Genomic DNA, 21,842 nt, shown 5'->3' with positions numbered 1-21,842 from the left:
GTACTTAACAATGTATTATTCGTTTTAAATTATGAACAATCTAATGTAATCTTTGGTTTGGAGATATAACACATGTATTTTGGGTTTTATTTGCGGTTTTATGTAATGATTGTAAAGGATTTTCTCAGCTGTGAATAAAAGTATATATTCTGCCTAAAAATTTTGTTGAGTTGTCTATTCTGTGGCTTACATTCTGTGTATTATTTTATATTGTTGTTTCATTTGTGGTTTGGAGATATAATCTATGGTTTCAAATCTATTATGTTGCTTACATATCTTATTACATAATATATTCTGTGACTTGGAAATCTAATTACATAATATATTCTGAGGATAATAAGCTTTAAAATCTGCTTACAAAATTCTCAAAATCTATTTACATCTACAAGTCTGGATGTCCCGTCGCTAAAAAAAAACTCATAAGTCTGTCGCTCACATCAGTTTCAAAATCCCATTTAAACATGCGCACGTCCCTCTGCAAACAACTGCAATAAAGCATTCACATCACCATTTTCAACTCTACATCTCTTCTCCCTTTGAATGAAATTGAAAGCATCTGTCTTTGTGCATTTCAGGTTCTCTACACCCCCAACTTCTTGGGCTAGAAAGTTAAACGCTTCTTTTGGTTTTATCCCTGACTGTGTCATGGATCTAAGCACATTTGCATTTACTTCACTTATCTTTTTGATGTAACTCAATAAGTGCTTGTCACCAGGGTTCGCTAATGAGAGGTTATGTGATTCAATTAATTTCTTAACTATCCAATTGTCTTCCTCATCAACTCTGTATCGAATCATTTTATGGGTGCTTGTCACCAGGGTTCGCTAATGAGAGGTTATGCGATTCAATTAATTTTTTAACTATCCAATTGTCTTCCTCATCAACTCCGTATCGAATCATTTTATGTCAACCAATTCTTGTTTCTGCTCTTCTATATTTAACAATTGTTGTAATCTTGAGCTCTTTCTTGAAACCTGCTTTTCCACATACTAAGTATTTCGTCTTGATATTTCTGGAGTTAGTCCAAAACGTAGTGTGATCCTTACGAACACTGAATCCAATATGATGAGCATAAGTACAATATACTTCATAAGCTTCTTTTTCATTGTGGACCATCGTTTGGAGTAATATGTTTGTTATTTGCTCGGTACAACTAGCATTGCTCTCACCAAACTGCACACAAGAGAATAAAATGTTAGGCTCAATAGAAAGCTTAAAAAACATCCCTAAACTTCATAATGACACCTCAAAATAAAAAAAAAATAAAAAACTAACCTAAAATCATACATCTCCACAAACATGACCAAATTGTACACAAGAGAATAAAATGTTAGGCTCAATAGAAAGCTTAAAAAACATCCATAAACTTCATAATGACACCTCAAAATAAAAATAAAAATAAAAAAAACTAACCTAAAATCATACATCTCCACAAATATGCGCCTCCAAAAACTTTAATATTTTTAATTATCTACAAACTTGCGCCTCCAAAAACTTGAGTTTAATGAATGATAGGATATTTACTTCAATGTTTACTTCACTGTTTTTATTAAACCTAATACCATGCAACTATACAAACATAACACAACATGCATACTTTACAAAAAATACAGATACTTCCCAAAAATAAGAAAACCATAAAAGCAAAAAAGATTAAAGAAAACCCTAAACAAAATATAATAATAGAACATCTCCAAACATGCCTCCATTTTAAGTTTCACTTCTTCTGTCCTGTCAGAATAACTCCCATATTCTCCTTCTGCGTCATGAACTGCGTCAAACATAAACTGGCACTCTCTGTACTCATAGTCCATCTTCAAGTTCAAGAGGTCCAGCTGTCGGAAGCTGCCGCTGCAGAAGAAAATGACCAGAGAATAATGAAATAGTAATCCTAGCTGCTTAAATATCATGTTTCACGCTCACCAATTTTAAATCATGTACAACGCAGTTACATGATGGGTACACGCGCGGTTCCAATTGAACGGGCTTAATCATCTGTTACGCTTAATCATCTGTTACATGACAGTTACAAGAAGGTTACAATCTCTAATCTATGCGGTTACAAGCGTTGTTCCGCTATACGAGCTTGATAATCTGTTATACTGCGGTTATAATCGAGTTACAACAATAATATAAATCTCATTCCGTGGCGAAGACCTTAAATCGAAGTTTCATTCAAGTTACACGCGCAAGATAGCGGGAAGGTTACAACCAAGTTACAACAAAATTACAGACGCGTTATATGAGAGTTTACCGCAGAAGGTACAGGACTAGTATAGCAATGTTACAATCAACATTAATGCATGCTGACCGTAGGATGATTTATAGGCAGGTTATATCGGAGTTGATTGGATTACAAACGCTCGTGGCGACATTAATTCAATTTATTATTACAGGGCCGCCGCAAATTACATGGCCTTGGGGATCCACGCATGGCTGCGTAGTCTTACTTGAGCAAATTTTTTCCCCCTTGTATGCATGGAATAATGGCTCATTCCGTAAAAGACTGGATTCCTAACGTAGCGCACGAGAGGGACGGCAATCTCATTCTCAATCACCGGAAAAGAGAACTTTGAGTTAAGAAGCAATGGTATTGCTGCCAATCTCTTTTTTAACTCTGTTGCGAATCAGTCTTTTACCCTAGGTTTAGCGTTCCCTTTTGCTTATCGCTGCTTCGGTGGATCTTGATTCGGTTTTAAAATGGATCATTTCTTAGGCGCTTCCCAACCGGCAGCAGGTTGATTACACGAGGTTCCATCTCTTAATCGATGGGGATGCTCGCACTGGTGATTTCTTCTTCGTTTTATTTTGGTTCCTTCAGCTGTTTGTTGGTGACTAACTTTTTTGGTTAGGTTTTATAATTTTGAGGGATTTTATGATCTTTTGCAGGAAAGACTACTTTTGTCAATCGACATCTGACGGGGGAGTTTGAGCAGAGATATGAGCGTACGCGTCTGTATTCAAATATTCTAATTGGTTGCTTTATTGAAGTTCTTATTTTATTTGCATTTATTTATTTTTTTAAATCCCGAATGGACGGATTGTTTCCAGTGAATTATGTACAGCAACCAGTGCTCTTCAGGTCCATCCCTTGGATTTTCACACCAACTGTGGGAAGATCCGTTTCTATTGCTGGGATACTCCTGGGATGCCGTGGCAAATAGATAGATTTTAATGAGTTCGCTCCCTATAAAATAAAGGTTTTTTTTATTTTTTTGAATTTCTAAGAGCCTATTTAAACTTCATTGATTTCAGCATTGCATTCAACTGATTTTTTTGTGCAGTGTATAAACTGGAAAATGTTAGGGTTTTGCAATTAGCATTCTGAATGTCAAGTGTTAATCATCTGTTGTACTTTGTAAATATCAATGCTCGAGTGAAGCACCCTGTGGTGCTTTTTCAATAAAATATTGACATACTTTTCACTTACCATCAGTGATCATGTCGTTCTTATTCACTTTTTTAATTATTTGATTTATCTTTTTCCCCTGGTTGTGCTTTTCTTATTCTGCTGAAACTCATGCGCTTGTTTATGTCTTAAAGGCCTTCTGGCCCTTAAGTTGATATTTAGATTTTTTTTCTTGTCTCATTGTCTTTGTTCATGGTGTTTGGCTCTTACAACGGAATCAACATGCTTTTAGCGTGAATGTGAGAACATTATAATTGTTTGTATACTTAGGCATTTTAATTTGAATGTTTAGGATGTAAATAGTCGATAGTTTTTTCCTTTTCTGCTGTCCTTCAACAACTTCTGCGGCAAACATGATGTGCATATTAGTCATATTTTGACGGTCTTTTGTTAATCTATTAGTCGACAATATGGTAAATTTTTGGTTGATTGAATCACCATAGTATGTAATCAGCCCAAGTTTTTAAGATACTGAATTGCTCGTCAAGCTTTCTATGGCTAATTTTGCATCAATGTTAATTTCTTTTCAAAAGATGAGTCCTTGAAGGACTCTGAAGATAAAACATTTTTTAGACCAGAATACATTTTTCATTCTTGTTCAATTAATAGCTCTACTTTCTTTAATAAGGTTAATTTATCATGTGATTCATCTTGATTTTGTTATATTTGATGTTAAAATTCTTATAAATTTATGTATCCATATTAGCACTGAAGAACCATAAATTGTATCAACCATGCCAACCGAGTTTCAAAACTAAAAAAAATAACTGGTCTATTTACCACATGAATGATAGATATAATTGTATATGTCTTAATGGAAGGCATATGGTCATGACCATGTCTTGAAGAATTTACTTCTGAGATTCATGGAAATTTACCCCCTTTTTTTGGTTATTTTAAACCGCCCAATTGTTCAGTTTGTCAATATTTCCAACGCTTTACTCACCTTTATCCATATGATTGTAGTTTTTATTTTTTAAAAGTTGTTTAAGTGGTCATATTTGGGTGATGGTTCCTTCAATGTAGAGAGACTATTTTGTGAATTATTTTTTACGTAATTTGCTTTTTATTAAATGTGTTCAATTGATCATATTTGGGTGATGGCATTGGAACCAAGCGTTGTGTCCCTTCAATGTAGAGTGACTATTTTGTGAAATTTTATTTACCTTGTTTGATTTTTTTTATTTCATAGATACATGTGTGGGCATACAGGCGCGTACACACGCTCACACACTTTTTTTTTTTTTGCTATTTATCTCCAATGGTTGTTCTGTGTTGGACTTGTATATCATATCACTCTCATGCTTTATAAGTCAGTTTCGAGGTCATAGGCCTAGTTTTTCAGCTTGCGCACTAGAACTAGAACAGTAGTTGTGAGGGGAATTTTGGAAACTACGAGGTACATGAGTTTGATGAACTCATGAATTGTAGAATCCGTTAGCCCAAATTGGGAGGGGTTTAGGGTATGAGTATCTCATAGGGACACACCTAGTACCGGTTGGTCAAATGAGGGAGTAGGTAGATGGGTGGGTTGTAACTTAGGGCTGAGTTTGTATATAATGGGAGGAAGGGGTGGTGGGACACATTGAAAAAAAAAAGATTGAAGCATCTAAACAATATAAGTAAGATGTTGCATGTATGAGGGACTAGAGTAGTTCTTAGAAATAAAATTTGTTTGTGTTTTCCTTTCATTATATTTAAATTTCTCTATTCACAAAGGTTACTAAAATGATTTTTCTGTAAAGAGAGAGGAATGACTGATAATTTTAAATCTTTTTCTTGATTGTTGGGTTGTAGGAAAAGAAAAAAAATATATCCAATTGTTCCCTTGATATATTATAATAGCATCACCTTTTGCTGAGTAATTTTTTTCAAGGGAAAATTACATACATAGCACACAATCCTTATGGAGTTTCTTATCTCATGCCTAAATTTTCATTTTTACACACATAGTGTTTTATCTATGGATGAAAAAATGGATTTGACTATTAAAAGATGATAAAAGAAAAACGTAAATATGATGTTTTTGGTGCTATGTATGTAAAAGCCCCTTTTTTTAATAGCTGTTTTTGGAATAAAAGAAATATAGTAGTTCATGTTTTATAATCTATCCTTGATTGGTCTAGGGGAAGTTGTAGGCATCAAATGAGAGCTGATAAAGATTTCAAAGATGATCAAGATTGGGAATCCATAGAATTACGCTGCAGGGATTCATTCCATCCTATAAGTTTGGTATGCTAGTTTTCTGTTCAACTCTGACATGAGTTGGAGTTTCCCAAGAGTTTGTAACCTGTCAGTTATGATTTTAAAGTTTCTTGCTTTAAGGTAGAAACATGGATTTGCCATCAATCACACAACTTTGAGTATATCAGGCAAACATAAGCTCAAGCGCTGGATTCATCTCATCCTTGTTCAGGAGTCGAGCTTAAAATTTAATTTGGAAAAGTTAAATGGTTTGGTAAATAGAAATAAACATGTCCTTGGGTAAGTTGCTACAAGGGTTTCCAATGGTTTGAGAAGTGATGGTAGTTGCATGCAATGGACCCCAAAAGTATTTTTAAGGCTTTTTTGTGTCCTCAAAGAGTGTAGCAGAAATTGAATCTAATCTACTTGGGAGTAGAAAGTTGTTTTGACATCATGCACGAATCACAGAGCGCCATATGCTTTGATGAACAAAATGCAAATAAATTATAGGTTTCAGTTCCCTTAATCACCCATTGAATGGCTTTTTGGTTAGAGTATTGCGATGTATTGCATTCATTTACATGCATTTCACTTATTTTGATGCTTGGTTTAAAGAAAAAGGAATAGAAAGTAAAATTTTGAGTTATAAAGAACACTCTCTCTGAATTTTTACTGCATTTAAAAGTTGCCGATTTTGAAATCTAGACAGTATGCTTCTCGTTCCGAAGCCCCTACCTTTGCCCATTGATGCTGTCCGTTACTCTTTTTTGTCGTTGGTGAATTCACCTGAGCTCCTTTATTTGTTGACGGCATAATCCTCACCTCTTCAAGTCGTAACTATCCTTACTTGGTTGCTTCACTCTCTTTCCATAATCTTTGTTGCAAGAAATCTCCACCAAGCTCATTCTATCATAGGTGAACTCTTCCAAGCCCTCTCCCATTCTCGGCACCTCTCTTGTACACCTCCCATAACCCCAGACCTTTCCCCAAGCTCTTTTAAGTTGTGCCACCATCGGCCCTTTCCACTCTCTCCCTCTGCTTTCTTATTTTGTCACTGTTAACCTCCCTGGAGCCCTTCCTGTTGTCTGTGACCTTGCCCTCTTGTGATCAATGGTCTAATCCAAGCCACTTCAACTTATAGATAAGAGAGCGAATGTGAGATTTCTAAGTATTTAAAATGTATTCTATCAAATACAAAATAGATATTTCGGCATATTCTATATTTCTATTTGTATACAACTATAAAACTCTTTAAATTTTAGATACATTTTATTGCAATACACAGCATTTCTAACATTCATGCATTTGAAATACTTGCCATACAACCCTTAAAAAATTGACTGAGACTTAAAATATAGCATTCAATCAACGGCTTTTAAATATCAATCACTTCTATAGAATAATTAAATTATCCGTAGATTATGGCATATTAGGCTAAATACTAGTTATAGAGGGTATTGCTTGTAGTTCTGTACAAATTGCAAACTAATCAAATGGTTAAACCTATAAGAGTTTTCACGTGATAGAAATAACTTGTTCCTATTTTGGTTTTTTCATCCACATAATCCATCATTATTATCTTCAAACAATCAGTAAACTGAGCAAGTAATCAATAGCAATTTATAAAATTGAAACTATGACTAATGATAAGAAATAAAGAGGTTAATCTCCAAAACTAAACTAAAATATTATCTTTATACCTAACAATAGAAGGTAATGCATTTAAACTAAAACAAGCCTTTTGGCATGCTCATAATCTCGATAGCTATTGTCAAAAAAATGCAATAAGGTGTGTGCTCCTCTACCTTAGCAACACGTGCTAACACTATTGATAGTTTAAACTAAAACAAATGCCAAAGGTTAGTAAGTTCAGAAATATATCCAACACAGGGCATTCAAGTAAACAAAGAGTAGAGAAGTCAGAGTGTCAACAACATGAAGAACATAAACAGCTTTATAATGACTTAGTGTAGCAATTGAACCTAACAATAACCTATATTAACAGAGGCAAACCCCAAAAGTAGTACCAGGCCAAAACCACGGCAAGACGGAACAACGGGAAGTGAAGATAAAAATTGTCATGCATGCATTAAAACAGAAATAAAACAACCAAACTCTGGTCAAGCTAGTTACTACAAACATTGAAAACAAAGAAACTTATGCTCATGCATAATTTACTGTATCTCAATTTATTTATTCTTTGCAGAGGAAAACGGAGTATTTTGGCTGATACATGGATGAAGGAACTGGAAAATTATCATAATCAGCGAAAACTGCAATGTGAACAGAAAATAATAGAAACTTACAGCATAGAAGCATATAGAAAGGCAGTTAATTCTTGAACTAAACTTAAAATAGCTCAGAAAATGGGAATCATCCATCCTTCAAAAAAAGGAATTTAACCAAAGGCCCTATTTTTGATCAAAACGTTGTTCATCTTCTATTTTTTAGTTCAAACTATTAATCTTCTGCACTATTTTGGATGTGGTCGTTAAGATAATGGATTTTGTTACTGTTCTTTTGAATGTCGTCAAAGAAATAATGGATTCTATTGTTCAAATAATGCGACAAACCCCAACTGATTTCATATTCAGATTTTGTGACCATAACAATTATTTTAGTAACCTAATTTAAAATTGTGTAATGATCATCCATTATATTAGCAACCACGTCCAAAATTATAGAAATCAATTTCATAGCTCTGGCTAATTTTCTTATTTTATGCTTATTTTGCTTCAATCGTAGAATCTTTCTAATTCATCCTTATAGAAACACGGCCTCTCATCGTCCCTATTAGCTTTATTCCTACTAAGAACTGCTATTATGGATCCTCATTTCTTATTCATTCCTATTGAGCACTATTTGTTGTGTTAAATTTGTACAACTTCTATTCTTGTGATCTTTAGGACCATCTTTCTTCATTTCTTTATCATTTAACGCTAATCTTATCAGCTTTTTTGCGTCACATTCTCTACCTTCAATGGAGAATCTATGAATTTTGTTAGTTGGGGCACTATAATAAAACCCATATTTATTGTCTTAATATTCATTGTAGGTTTGACTAGTTACAAGTTGGTTAAATATCAATGGTGAGTTGAAAATGCCTCTAGTGGTCTTTCTAAGATTGTGACATCTATGTTTGTAATTTTTTCTTTTACATTTAAGTTTATTTTGTTCCCTTTCATTACTTTTTTAGGCTTTTGATACTAATCTGCAAGTTGAGTCATCACATAAGATAGAGAGAAGGAGAGGGAGAGGGAGGGAGGATTTTTCATTATGCTAATTTTCATTGATTTCAATGGATGTCTTACTGCTTGAAACTACTTCATATAAAAATAATACAGTAAGCCATCCACTAAAATCAATGAAAATTAGAATAATGAGAAAGTATGATGTTATTAAGAAAACACTCTTCTCACTAGACAACTAATTATGACCATTTTTTCATTCCACGTTTCTCTAATAACATCATATTTTTTTATACTTTTGTTTCAAAGCACACCTAAATCATATCTTATGGTGCTTGATTATATACCCTCTTAGATTTTGAAATCAATAAAAGGTCACAGGCTGATCCTTTTTGATCTTTATATGTCTAAACTAAATGTTGTAACATAAATTTGCTTTCATAATAAATCTTCCAGGTATGAATCAAAATTGGTTTTTTGAAAATACTTTCAAATTTGGTAAACCTATGACCCATCACTGAATTACTCTCGCTCATAATGTCATTGCCCATCACTCTCTCCCATAATGTCATTGCACGACTCAGAAGTTTGATTTCTCTGTAGTTCACACATCTAATCTTTAGCTAGCACTTCTAGTCTTTATTTTTAAATCTTGATAATAAAAGGCTTACTCTACAATTATTCTACGTCCTTTTATTCTTCAAAATTCTATTGAAAACATTTTCCAACCAATTTATTGAAATTTCCACCAAATTTTATAATCTAGATAGGTATTCCATGTGTATCTCAAGGCCTACCTATATGCATTATTTTAGAGTTTGATCAATTATCATTTTTTTGGATCTATCTATAATATCTTTCAATATTATCACCGTGCTATTTCAAAATTGTTTCCTCCATGCATCTCTCATTTTGGAATTTCTCTTGAAATTAACATTTACATGGCTTTTCTAATTGTCATATCTTCAACCAAGGTCTTATTATCTTCATTTTTAGCTCATATAATTTGATTAATATTCCTAAATTTATTATCTCTTACTTTACCTATTCTATATGCCTCATTTTCTCATTTTTTATCAAGCTTATTAAAAATTTTCTCATTTTTTAATCAAACTTATTATAAATCATTAGAAGCTTTAATTTTGTTGCTTTGCTTATTAGCCTCTTTGTTAGAATTCTAGTTTTTTATAATAATTATAAGCAGAAGCAGTATCTCATTTTTGCATCTTTTGTAAATAAAGTAGTGTTCAACTTTTACCACCTTTTATAAACATATTTCTTTTCTTTAATCATTATTTTTATTTCTTCACTTTACATCCTTCTCTACTTATATTGTTTGATCCATTTACGGACTCTCCTAGAACTTGTTGAATTCTCTTAATAGAATTAATCGTCGTATTCCACATTTTGCTCTAGTGAAAAAAAATTCAATTTGCTTCTCTTAGTGACCTATCTTTGAAGGATTAATTATTTTTCACTTTCCAAATTTTACTATATAATCCTAGTGTCATAATTTTTTTTTATTGTTTTGTTTATGATATCCAGGTATAAATCCATAATTACTTTCCTATGTTGTGCATGCAAGCACTCTCTTAGAACCACTTCATAACTTTTGTAGGAAGATTTTTTTTCCTAAGAGGAAATTTATTTATGATTTGGTGACTGCTTTTGTAAATGATCAATTGTTCTTGGATCATGAAATGTGTATTTGTTGTTGCTTGATTCTATGCTATTGCCAAATCATCATAATTTCAGAGAGAGAGAGAGAGAGAGAGAGAGACTTTTAATGGGACTGGATTCCTTGCATGCTTTGGAAAATTTATCAATGAATTACATTTCTGCATTTAATTGATTGAGAGAACCATAAATTGGAGGTAAATGAGCAGAAGTGGAATAGCCACTTGAGGAGGAAAAACAAGTTAAAGCTTCAAATGAAACCATAAGATGTCACAACAAAGAATATAGGGTAAGTAAAACACCTTATAACATTTTTGTACTCTCGATCTCTTGTGATCTCAAGTGATAGATGTCGTGGGGATTTGCAATGCTAAAGAGCGCATTAGAGGAGAGAGGGGATGGCAAAGTTTCAGTAGCTTCTACTGCAAGATTGTAGGTCATTCGGCAATCTGTAGTGGTTGCATTTCATGTTCTGTGTAGCACCCAGAGGTCATTCGGTTGTACAGTGCTTTGTTGCTTTAAAAATTAGATTGGAATGATGTTTCAGTAGCTTCTACTGCCAGATTGTAGGTGTTTCGGCAAGTTATAGTGCTTGCATTTCACGTTCTGTGTAGCACCCGGGGATCATTCAGCTCTGCACTGTTTCGCGCTTTGAAAAATAAGATAGGGAGCACTTCAAATTTGAGACTCGCTCTGTTGAGTTTTGTGAATTGATTGTGGACACTTTTGAGGTTGTGATTGTTGTAATTTAGGTGTTAAAAAAGCACTACTGGGATGAATGTTAACATTTTAGTTGATGGCTGTTAGCCACAGGCATAATTTCTTGTATATTAGATAGGAAAACGGAAGCTTTCCTGTGCCTAACTTGGGATTCTCGGCCATGCTAATCTTCTAACCTTACGACTGTGCTTTTGCACAAGTTTTTTGAATTTATTTTTTGTGAGATCAAATTGAAACTTAATCACATAAATACTTGGCTTTTCATGATAAGCCAATGTATCCATTTTGGAGGATGGGTTTATTTTGCTTGATCAATTACCTTTTGGTTTGTTTGGTCTACATATTGACCACGGTGTTGGCTTAACAGTAAATGACATCTTGGCTACAGTTTTCTCTCAATAGTTCACTTGTTTGGTTTTCCGGAATCTAAGGTTGCAAGGTTTCAGTTCAACAACTGATAATTTTCTTATTGTTGTCCAATTTGGCCAGCATTTATATCGCAAGCTAGCTTGAAGCCTAACTGATATAAAAAGAAATTAAAGGCTAGTTCCTAATTGTCATTTGACTCCTTGCAGATATAATTGCAATGTTTTGAAAACAATAATCAATATTAAATAAAACAATGCAATCTGGATAATGCCGTACTTCTAATAATTGGACCAAATGAACCCCATTTTGCTGTTCATATTTTTTCTTATCATTTTATCGGTAAATTGTTGTCTTTTGATATGATGCTACCTGATATTGAACCATGAGCATTTAACATGATGAAGACATTTTTCAGTATTTTATGTAGCATATGCACTTATAGGCTCTGTTAAGGAATTGGAAGATAGGAAATAAAGAGCAAGTGGAAAAGTAAAGGACAACGGAATCGAAATGAAATTGATTTTCACCCATTTGCTTGATTGAGAAATTGAGTGAAGTATTTTTTTCCTTTTGTTTCAAGTTTTTGTTTCTTATATGAGGAAACATATTTAGCATCAATGATGATTTGGACATATCAGCATCAATGATGATTTGGTTGATTTTCTTCATATTTGTCACTAGGGTGGGACAGAAATTGTTAGTGAAAAATTTTGTTTGTTTATGTTTCCTAGGTAAATTCATCTAAGAATTACACTGCACTTATAGGCTTTGTTTGGTTTGTAGGAATTGAAAGAGAAAATAAAGAGCAAGTGGAAAAGTAAGGGACAAAGGATTTGAAATGAAATTGATTTTCACCCATTTGCTTGATTGAGAAATTGAATGAAGAATTTTTTTTCTTTTGTTTAGAGTATTTGTTTCTTATATGAGGAAACATACGAGCATCAATGATGATTTGGTTAATTTTCTTCATATTTTCACTAGGGTGGGACAGAAATTGTTAGTAAAAAACTTCCTTTGTTTATATTTCCTTGGTAAATTCATCTAAGAATTACACGTGCGCTTATAGGCTCTGTTTGGTTTGAATTGAAAGAGAAAATAAAGAGCAAGTGGAAAAGTAAGGGACAAAGGAATTGAAATGAAATTGATTTTCACTTATTTGCTAGATTGAGAAATTGAGTGAAGATTTTTTTCTTTTTTGTTTTGAGTTTTTTTTTCCCTTATACGAGGAAACATATGAGCATCAAATGATGATTTGGTAAATTTTTTTCATATTTTTCACTAGGGCGTGAAAGGAATTGTTAGTGAAAAAATGCTTTTGTTTATTTTTCCTGGGTAATTTCATCCAAGGGTTACATTGGAATCAAACAACTCTTATGAAATTGTGCCATAAAATGAATTTACATCACCACTAACTTCTTACAGTGCCTCAAGGCTTACGCATACCTTTGTTAGTTTTTGCAAGCATTATGTTTATTTTGAATATTTTACTTAGATTCTAAATCATTTTCTCATTGTAAAGCCTTGTTTTAAAAGAGACAACCATTCATGATGCCTCTGGCCTCTGTTTTTGTATTATTATTTTTAACTATTAATTTCTTGTCACCCCTGCCAGCCAATTCATTGACTGTGCTATCATTATGTTTAGTGTCACCACCAGACGTACCTACGAACATGTTCAAACTTGGCATGAAATGCTTGTCAAGTGAGAATCGAACACTTCACCTTGCATTCTTTCCTATAAGGTTATAGTCAAGGTTGTGAAAATCCTGTCGGACGTCAGGGTTCAAAGGTTGAACTGAGATTGAATTGGATGATGTAATAAGCATTGAACTTATTTTCATATAATTTACATGATGTAATCATATTTTTTTTACTATTTTAATATATAAATACAATATTCTAATTTAGGGTGCTTTGCTCTTCAATCTTTTAAATAGAAGTCTAAATAAAAAATTTGGGACAATATTATTTTTAGGTTCTTTTATTTTAATTTAAAGTTTTTCTTTGTAATCATAAGGTAAAATAAAGAAAAAGAAAACAAAAAAAAAAAGATCAATATTTGAACCGGTTGGCTCATTGAAAACCAGTTTGGTTCCTTGGTTCAACTCTGATACCGTGAAAATGAGGTTTTAAATCTGGACTGAATTTGCGGGAGGACCGGTTTTCGGTTGAACTAGTTGGACTGGCCTATTCAATTTGTCTTTTAAAACCATGGCTACAAGAGTTATAATCTTGTCTTACTTATTTACCTTTGTGGCTATCAGGTTTCGCAGGAACATTCCTATTGTTCTTTGTGGAAACAAGGTTGATATCGAGAACAGGCGGGTCCAGACCAACATGGTTACAATTCACAGGGAGAGAAATCTTCAGTATTACGAAATCTCTTCAAAGAGCAATTACAATCTTGAGAATCCATTTTTATATCTAGCAAGACAACTTGCAGGGTAATGCATTTATTACTTGTGGTTTTAATTATCTTATTACTGTTGTTGAACTTTTTATTATCAATATGTGGCTAGTCTTCTGATTTTTTATATACTTTTCCTGCAGGGATCAAAACCTTCACTTTGTTGCGCCCCCTGCTCTTGCTCCTCCAGATGTTCAAATTGACCTCGCTCAACAGCAACTGTTAGTCACTACCAATGTTTCATTAGTTTCTGCGTATTTTTCTCATATAACTTCTCAAAGGAAATGATTTACATGAGAATTTTGATTGTGAAATCACCACTTTGCAAGTGAAATTTTTTATGAACTGCTTGTTTCTTTATGTGAATATGATGCTTTTATTTCTCAATTGATGAAACAACGCCTAAGTTTAATCTTTCAATTGAAGAAATTTATTGTTAGAGTTCTAAAATATTATTCATCATTAGTAGCTTGGCCGAGATGATCATTTTCTTAAGTTATATTCAGTTTCTCTCAACTAAATGGTAATTTGTTTACTTATCAGGCACGAACAGGAGCTTGCTGCTGCAGCTGCCCAGCCCCTTCCCGATGATGATGACGAGTTTCTTGATTTAGGTGAGTGCTCTAAATATATGTGGAATGAGTTGTGCTCAGAACGCCTTGAACTATTGTAAATATCACCGAGATCACGACCACGACACAGAGGAATGTAGGCACCTACGAAGTCTCATTGAGGAGTTGATCCAAGCGGGGAAGCTAAAGGAGTTTGTGCCCGGAACGCCTTGTGTGTTAAGGAGATCAATTCATTCTGAATGAAAGGTGATTTATAATCAGTCTTATTAGAGTTTTCAGTCAGTCAGGGTGTGTGGAACCTATGGTTCCAAATGATTTTTGAGGTGTCAAAATTCACTGTTTTTGAGATTTTGAAAGTTTCATCTCCAAAATCTCATAAATTCATTCTATTGAACTTTATATTAAATCAAAGATCCTGGTTTTCATACAGTGCATGGACAGAAATGTGGAATCGCATCGACAGAAATATGGAGTCAGACTAATTTTAAAGCATTTTACGTTGAGTAATATGATTGCTATGTGTATTTTTTTCATTAGTTTTAAGAATCCTAATGCTGAAACCTTTGTCCAAACATAATTTCAAATAGGTTTGACTTAATATATACTGAATTCTTATATTATCAATGGTATGATGATAAGGTTTAATATAATGATTTGAACTCATTCCACTCTTAGAGGTTCAAGCTTTATTGTCTATTGAACCATGACAGCTCGCTGCTTAGGGCTTGTTGCAGCTCTTTTAAAGGTAATTTTAAAATTGCTGTAAGAAAATAATTTTCATGATAGTTATTGGCTATATATGTGTGTGTATATTATCTATATATATATGTCTATATATATATATATATATAAACTGTTAATTTTTATAGCTATTATATAATAACAAATATAGTTCTAAAAAATGGTTTTCATCATCCAAGTTTGATCTGATTTGAAAGGCCGCCCTCTGATGCTTGTTGAATATCAAAATAACTCTCTTATGCTTGTTCCGTCTGCACGGCCAGCTCTGTCATGTTTTTTTTTTAGATTTTAAATTTGAGTTTTTTGAAGGCGAGTGAAGGATTTAGAAAAATTTTTTAGTATAGGTGTACATAAAAAATTTGTCAGCACGAATCATAAAGATATCTCACAGATAGCAGAAGAGGTGTGGTGGCCTTGCGGGACCTACAAAAGATGATGTAGGACCACACGCTCAGTCGGTAAGCCCTAACATATTAGGAAGACGGTGCGACTTAGATGGATAAAGGATAGATCGTCCCTTGAAGAAGCCATCTGACTAGATCCATTTGGATGAATCTGGTGTTTTCCAACACGGATAGACCAAGAATGGATCCTTCAAGTCGGTTGACTTGGACCCTCGGCAAGTAGCCACCAGGCCTAACCGCCCGAATTGATGTTCGAACTACCTTAAAGGCCACTCTGCTTGATGGCTGTGACCTTGCTGCCACTCCGGCTTAATGACCACCATATATGGGTCATATTTATGTATAAACTAAAATATCTCCGTTGCACCTATGTACTTTAGGGGCATAACATGTAATTGTATGATGACTCACTCCTATAAATGTGGAGTCATTTTCATGAATAAATGTTATTTATATTTACTATTCAATACTGTGCTATTGCTCTCATTTTTTTTTCTCTCTCATCCTTCGATGCTCTTCCTTAAGCATGCCTTCCCGACATATTTGTTAGACAACAATCTGAACATTCGACTTGTTAAATAACTTGCGTTCGATTCATTCGTTAAACAACAAACCGAACACAAATACTTTTTTGAGCTCGATTTATAAATGAGCAGAACATGAACAAAAGTTTGCTCATTTGTGTTTGACTTGTTTTGACTCATAATAATAAAATAATAATATATATTTATATCATTTTTATATTAATTTTTCTGCATATTAAAAATTGCTAATTTTTTTTATTTTAAAATTTTATTTGGGTGATGTAATTAAAAAAAGTATAATTTAAGGTGCTAGATATGTAAATAAATAGGATTTGGGTGATATCCATGTAAATGAGCTTAAAATATAACATATTCTTGATTTAGGGGTTATAAATGTAAATACATAAGAGTTGGCTGCTCCCTCACTCAACCCTGCCTTCCCATTTTTTTTGTCCCACATCAGCTATTTATAAAGTATTTATTCCACTGCTGTTTAAATATCCAATGAAGCGAGCTATGGATTTAGATCAAATTAAAGATGGGCTTATTTGATCAATTTAAGTAAAATTGTGTTGTATATTGAGGTGTTACTTTGACAATTAACATATACTTAACGAATAATTTTGAATATGAGTTGATCTGAGTTAATTTTGAACACAAATAGTAAACGGAATGAGTTTAGCTCGCTCATGTTTAGTTTGTTTGCATCCTTAGTTTTAGTTTTTTTTATTTCATCCATTTCATATCAAATTATTCGTGCTAGCATGACAAAATTTTTAAAGAATCATAATCAAACTCCTATCGCTGTGGCAAAAGTCAAAATATTAGAACCAGGCGATCTTGGTCTCGTTGGATTCGTCTCGTTGTGAAATTTGATCTGACAATTGCCTAGCCAAAGTTAGAGATTATATGGTCCTATAAAATATGCTTCAAAGCTTCTCTTCATGCTTAGAGTGCATAAATTTGCTCACTTGGACTTGAATCATATGATTTTTTTTTTATGTTATTTGATTTGTTTCACTGCAACTCTATATTTAATCATAATTGGAGATTAAGTATTTCCAAATTTAATTGAAGTTTTCGGTTCAATTGTTGGTCAAGATCGGTACGAATCAATTTAATTTTTAAGGATATATTAAATTTTATTTAAAAAATTAAATATTTTACAATCTAAAAATTGTGAAGCATCAAATAGTATAATATAAATAAGTAATCCGCACCCTAAACCTTAACCTAAACTCTAAAAGTGTGAATTTATTTTTTTTAATAATGATGTAATAATGAGTTTTAATATACAAATATCCAATATATTAATATATAATATTTTAATCGCATAAATTTAAGAAAAAAATTTTGAGACTCAAAAAAAAATTTTTTTTACTTCAATTATTTTTTTTTTATTTGGATGATTAACAAATTTTTGAGTTTATCAAATTAAAATATGTCTTCCTTTTTTAGAAAAATTATTTCATACAGACAGTGTATGTATTTTTATATGTGGTGTCCGATTTATACCGTAGATTATCGATCTTCACCGTCTGATCAAATTTTTTCTCAAAAAAATGAGCTCATCAAAATACATCTTTACGATAACCAACAGCGTGAATGCGTGGAATAATTTTCGGCTCTTTGGTCTACTCATTTGGCTCGGCCTAGTTGGGATGAAATAGTTTCGAGTGTATGATGCGTCTCAGAACTCTAACGTAGATGCTGAAGCCACGTGTCCCGTCGTACCATCCTGCAGTAGGTCGGCACGCGTGTTAGAAGCCATGGTGCTGGCCGGTTCCCTTTGTCAGTTTATAGCCCGGTGCCGAGCCGCCAATCACACAGCTCTTTCTCTGGATTCCATACGCATTTGGCGCACGAGAGGGACGGCGATCTCATTCTCAGTCACCGGAAAAGAGAGCTTTGAGTTAAGAAGCAATGGTATTGCTGCCAATCTCTTTTTTAACTCTGTTGCGAATCAGTCTTTTACCCTAGGTTTAGCGTTCCCTTTTGCTTATCGCTGCTTCGGTGGATCTTGATTCGGTTTTAAAATGGATCATTTCTTAGGCGCTTCCCAACCAGCAGCAGGTTGATTACCCGAGCTTCAAGCTCGTAATCGTTGGGGATGGTGGCACTGGTGAGTTTTTCTTCGTTTTATTTTGGTTCCTTCAGCTGTTTGTTGGTGACTAACTTTTTTGGTTAGGTTTTATAATTTTGAGGGATTTTATGATCTTTTGCAGGAAAGACTACTTTTGTCAAGCGACATCTGACGGGGGAGTTTGAGAAGAAATATGAGCGTAGGCATCTGATTTGAAATATTCTAATTGGTTGCTTTATTGAAGTTCTCATTTTATTTGTATTTATTTATTTTTTTTAAATCCCGAATGGACGGATTGTTTCCGGTGAATTATGTACAGCAACCATTGGCGTTGAGGTCCATCCCTTGGATTTTCACACCAACTGTGGGAAGATCCGTTTCTATTGCTGGGATACGGCTGGGCAGGAAAAGTTTGGAGGGCTAAGAGATGGATATTAGTGAGTCTCCTCCCTAATTCAAGCATGAAATACCAATCACTTTTTTTTTTTTTTTTTGCTGAATTTCTAAGAGCATATTTAAACTTCATTGATTTCAGTTTTGCATTTAATTGATTTTTTATGCATTGTATAAACTGGAAAATGAAATGGTTTTGCAATTAGGATTCTAAAAGTTAAGTGTTAATCTTGTGTTCCTGTGTGAATATCAATGCTCGAGTGAAGCACCCTATGGTGTTTTTTCAATAAAGTATTGACATACTTTTCACTTACCATCAGTGATTATGTCTTTCTTATTCACTTTTTTAATTATTTGATTTATTTTTTTTTCCCTGGTTGTGGTTTTCTTGTTCTGCTGAAGCTCATGCGCTTGTGTATGCCTTAAGGCCTTCTGGCCCCTAAGTTGATATTTAGATTATTTTTCTTGTCTCATAGTCTTTGTTGAAGGCGTTCACCTTTTCCAACAGAATCAACATGCTTTTAATGTCCATGTGAGAACAATAACAACAAAGCCTTAATCCCACTACGTGGGGTCGGCTACATGAATCCTTTTTCTCCATTGCGTCCTATTTAGTGTCATATTTTCATGTAGTTCTAATAAATTCAGATAATTTTTTATACAATAAGCCCAAGTCGAATCTAGGTCTATCTTTGCCTTTCTAGGTCTACCTTTGCCTTTCTTAACATAAGTCGAATCTAAATTCATCTAAGGATTACACGTGCACTTATAGGCTATGTTTGGTTTGAAGGAATTGAAAGAGAAAATAAAGAGCAAGTGGAAAAGTAAGGGACAAAGGAATTGAAATGAAATTGATTTTCATCTATTTGCTAGATTGAGAAATTGAGTGACGATTTTTTTCTTTTTTGTTTTGAGTTTTTTTTTTCTTATACGAGGAAACATATGAGCATCAAATGATGATTTGGTAAATTTTTTTCATATTTTTCACTAGGGCATGAAAGGAATTGTTAGTGAAAAATTGTCTTTGTTTATATTTCCTCGGTAATTTCATCCAAGGTTTACATTGGAATCAAACAACTCTTATGAAATTGTGCCATAAAATGAATTTACATCACCACTAACTTCTTACAGTGCCTCAAGGCTTACGCATACCTTTGTTAGTTTTTGCAAGCATTATGTTTATTTTGAATATTTTACTTAGATTCTAAATCATTTTCTCATTGTAAAGCCTTGTTTTAAAAGAGACACCATTCATGATGCCTCTGGGCTCTGTTTTTGTATTATCTTTTTTTAACTATTAATTTCATGTCTCCCCTGCCAGCATCCACGGACAGTGTGCTATCATTATGTTTGATGTCACCGCCAGACTTACCTACAAAAATGTTCCAACTTGGCATAGAGATCTCTGCAGGTGAGCATCAAACACTCCACCTTGCATCCTCTCTTATAAGCTTATAGGCAAGGTTGTGAAAATCCTGTCGAACGTCATGATTCGAAGAAGGTTGAAGTGAGATTGAATTGGATGATGTATCAAACATCGAACTTATTTAATATAATTTATTTTAATATAATTTACATGTTGTAGTCATTATTTTTTTACTCTTAACAGATAAATATAGCATTCTAATTTAGGATGCTTCGCTCTTTAATATTTTAAATAGAAGTTTAAATCAAAATTTTGGGACAATATTATTTTTACTTTATTTTTATTTTAAAGTTTTTTTTTTGTAATCATAACACAAAAATAAAATAATTAATTACATAACTAAAAATTGATCAATATTTGAACCGGTTGGCTCATTGAAAACCAGTTTGGTTGATTGGTTCAACTGTGGTGGACTAAATCTGCAGGAGGACCGGTTTTTGGTTGAACTAGTTGGACTGGCTTATTCGTTTTGTATTTGAAAACCATGGCTACAAGAGTTATAATCCTGTCTTTCTTATCCATTTTCGTGGCTATCAGGGTTTGCGAGAACATTCCTATTGTCCTTTGTGGAAACAAGGTTGATGTCAAGAACAGGCAGGTCAAGGCCAAAATGGTTACATTTCACAGGAAGAAAAATCTTCAGTATTACGAAATCTCTGCAAAGAGCAATTACAATTTTGAGAAGCCATTTTTATATCTAGCAAGAAAACTTGCAGGGTAATGCATTTATTACTTGTGGTTTTAATTATCTTATACTGTTGTTGAACTTTTTATTATCAATTTGTGGCAAGTCTTCTGATTTTTTATGTACTTTTTTCTGCAGGGATCAAAACCTTCACTTTGTTGAGTCTCCTGCTCTTGCTCCTCCAGAAGTTCAAATTGACCTCGCTCAACAGCAACTGTAAGTGACGACCGATGTTTCATTAGTTTCTGCGTATTTTTCTCATATAGCTTCTGAAAGGAAATGATTTAGATGAGAATTTTGATTGTCAAATCACCACTTTTGCAAGTGAAATTTTTTATGAACTGCTTATTTCTTTATGCGAATATGATGCTTTTATTTCTCATTTTTTACAATTGAAGAAATTTATTGTTAGTTCTAAAATGTTATTCATCATTAGTAGCTTGGCCGAGATGATCTTTTTCGTCACATACATTCAGTCTATCTCAACTAATGGTAATTTGTTTACTTATCAGGCACGAACAGGAGCTTGCTACTGCAGCTGCCCAGCCCCTTCCCGATGATGATGATGAGTCTCTTGATTAAGGTGAGTGCCCTAGATAAATGTGGAACGAGTTGTACTCTGAACGCCTTGTGTGTTAAGGAGATCAATTCGTTCTGAATGAAAGGTGATTTATTATCAGTCTTATTAGGGTTTTCAGTCAGTCAAGGATTCGAGTGCAAACCTTCATTACCTTTTATTCCATTTAAATGAATTGTGAACTTCTGGTGTGTGAAACTTTTGTTTCCAAATGATTTTTGAGGTGTCAAAATTCACTGTTTTTGAGATTTTGAGAGTTTCATCTCCAAAATTTCATGAGAAAAAAAATCATCTGATTTTATGATATGAATTCATTCTATTGAATTTTATATTAAATCAAAGATCCTGGTCTTCATACAGTACATCGACAGAAATATGGAGTCAGACTAATTTTAAAGCATTTTACGTTGAGTAATATGATTGCTATGTGTATTTTTTTCATTAGTTTTAAGAATCCTAATGCTGAAACATTTGACCAACAAC

At 33.3% G+C, this 21,842-nt stretch overlaps 1 protein-coding gene across 1 annotated transcript; it reads left to right on the top strand.

Annotated features, from left to right (window-relative positions):
- Positions 1–2,446: 2,446 nt before the first annotated feature.
- On the top strand, positions 2,447–21,557 carry LOC110039503. The gene is made up of 16 exons (XM_020744591.1): positions 2,447–2,590; positions 2,717–2,786; positions 2,890–2,952; positions 3,066–3,174; positions 13,160–13,249; positions 13,812–13,991; positions 14,098–14,175; positions 14,498–14,568; positions 14,657–14,766; positions 18,248–18,317; positions 18,421–18,477; positions 18,598–18,715; positions 19,993–20,082; positions 20,635–20,814; positions 20,921–20,998; positions 21,295–21,557. The coding sequence occupies exons 1-16, from the start codon at positions 2,588–2,590 to the stop codon at positions 21,362–21,364; spliced, it is 1,437 nt and encodes a 478-aa protein (XP_020600250.1). The 5' UTR covers positions 2,447–2,587; the 3' UTR covers positions 21,365–21,557.
- The last annotated feature ends 285 nt before the right edge of the window (positions 21,558–21,842 follow it).

The sequence above is a fragment of the Phalaenopsis equestris genome, unplaced genomic scaffold, assembly GCF_001263595.1.
Source record: "Phalaenopsis equestris unplaced genomic scaffold, ASM126359v1 Scaffold000002, whole genome shotgun sequence".
NCBI lineage: Eukaryota > Viridiplantae > Streptophyta > Magnoliopsida > Asparagales > Orchidaceae > Phalaenopsis > Phalaenopsis equestris.
This window is presented reverse-complemented; position numbering and strand designations above follow the sequence as displayed.

Bases quoted from the DNA above. Each gene is read 5' to 3' on its own strand.
- LOC110039503 (XM_020744591.1), top strand. The intron at 3,175-13,159 runs ATGAGTTCGCTC...CACCCCTGCCAG, and splicing joins TGGCAAATAGATAGATTTTA to CCAATTCATTGACTGTGCTA. The intron at 13,250-13,811 runs GTGAGAATCGAA...TGTGGCTATCAG, and splicing joins TGGCATGAAATGCTTGTCAA to GTTTCGCAGGAACATTCCTA.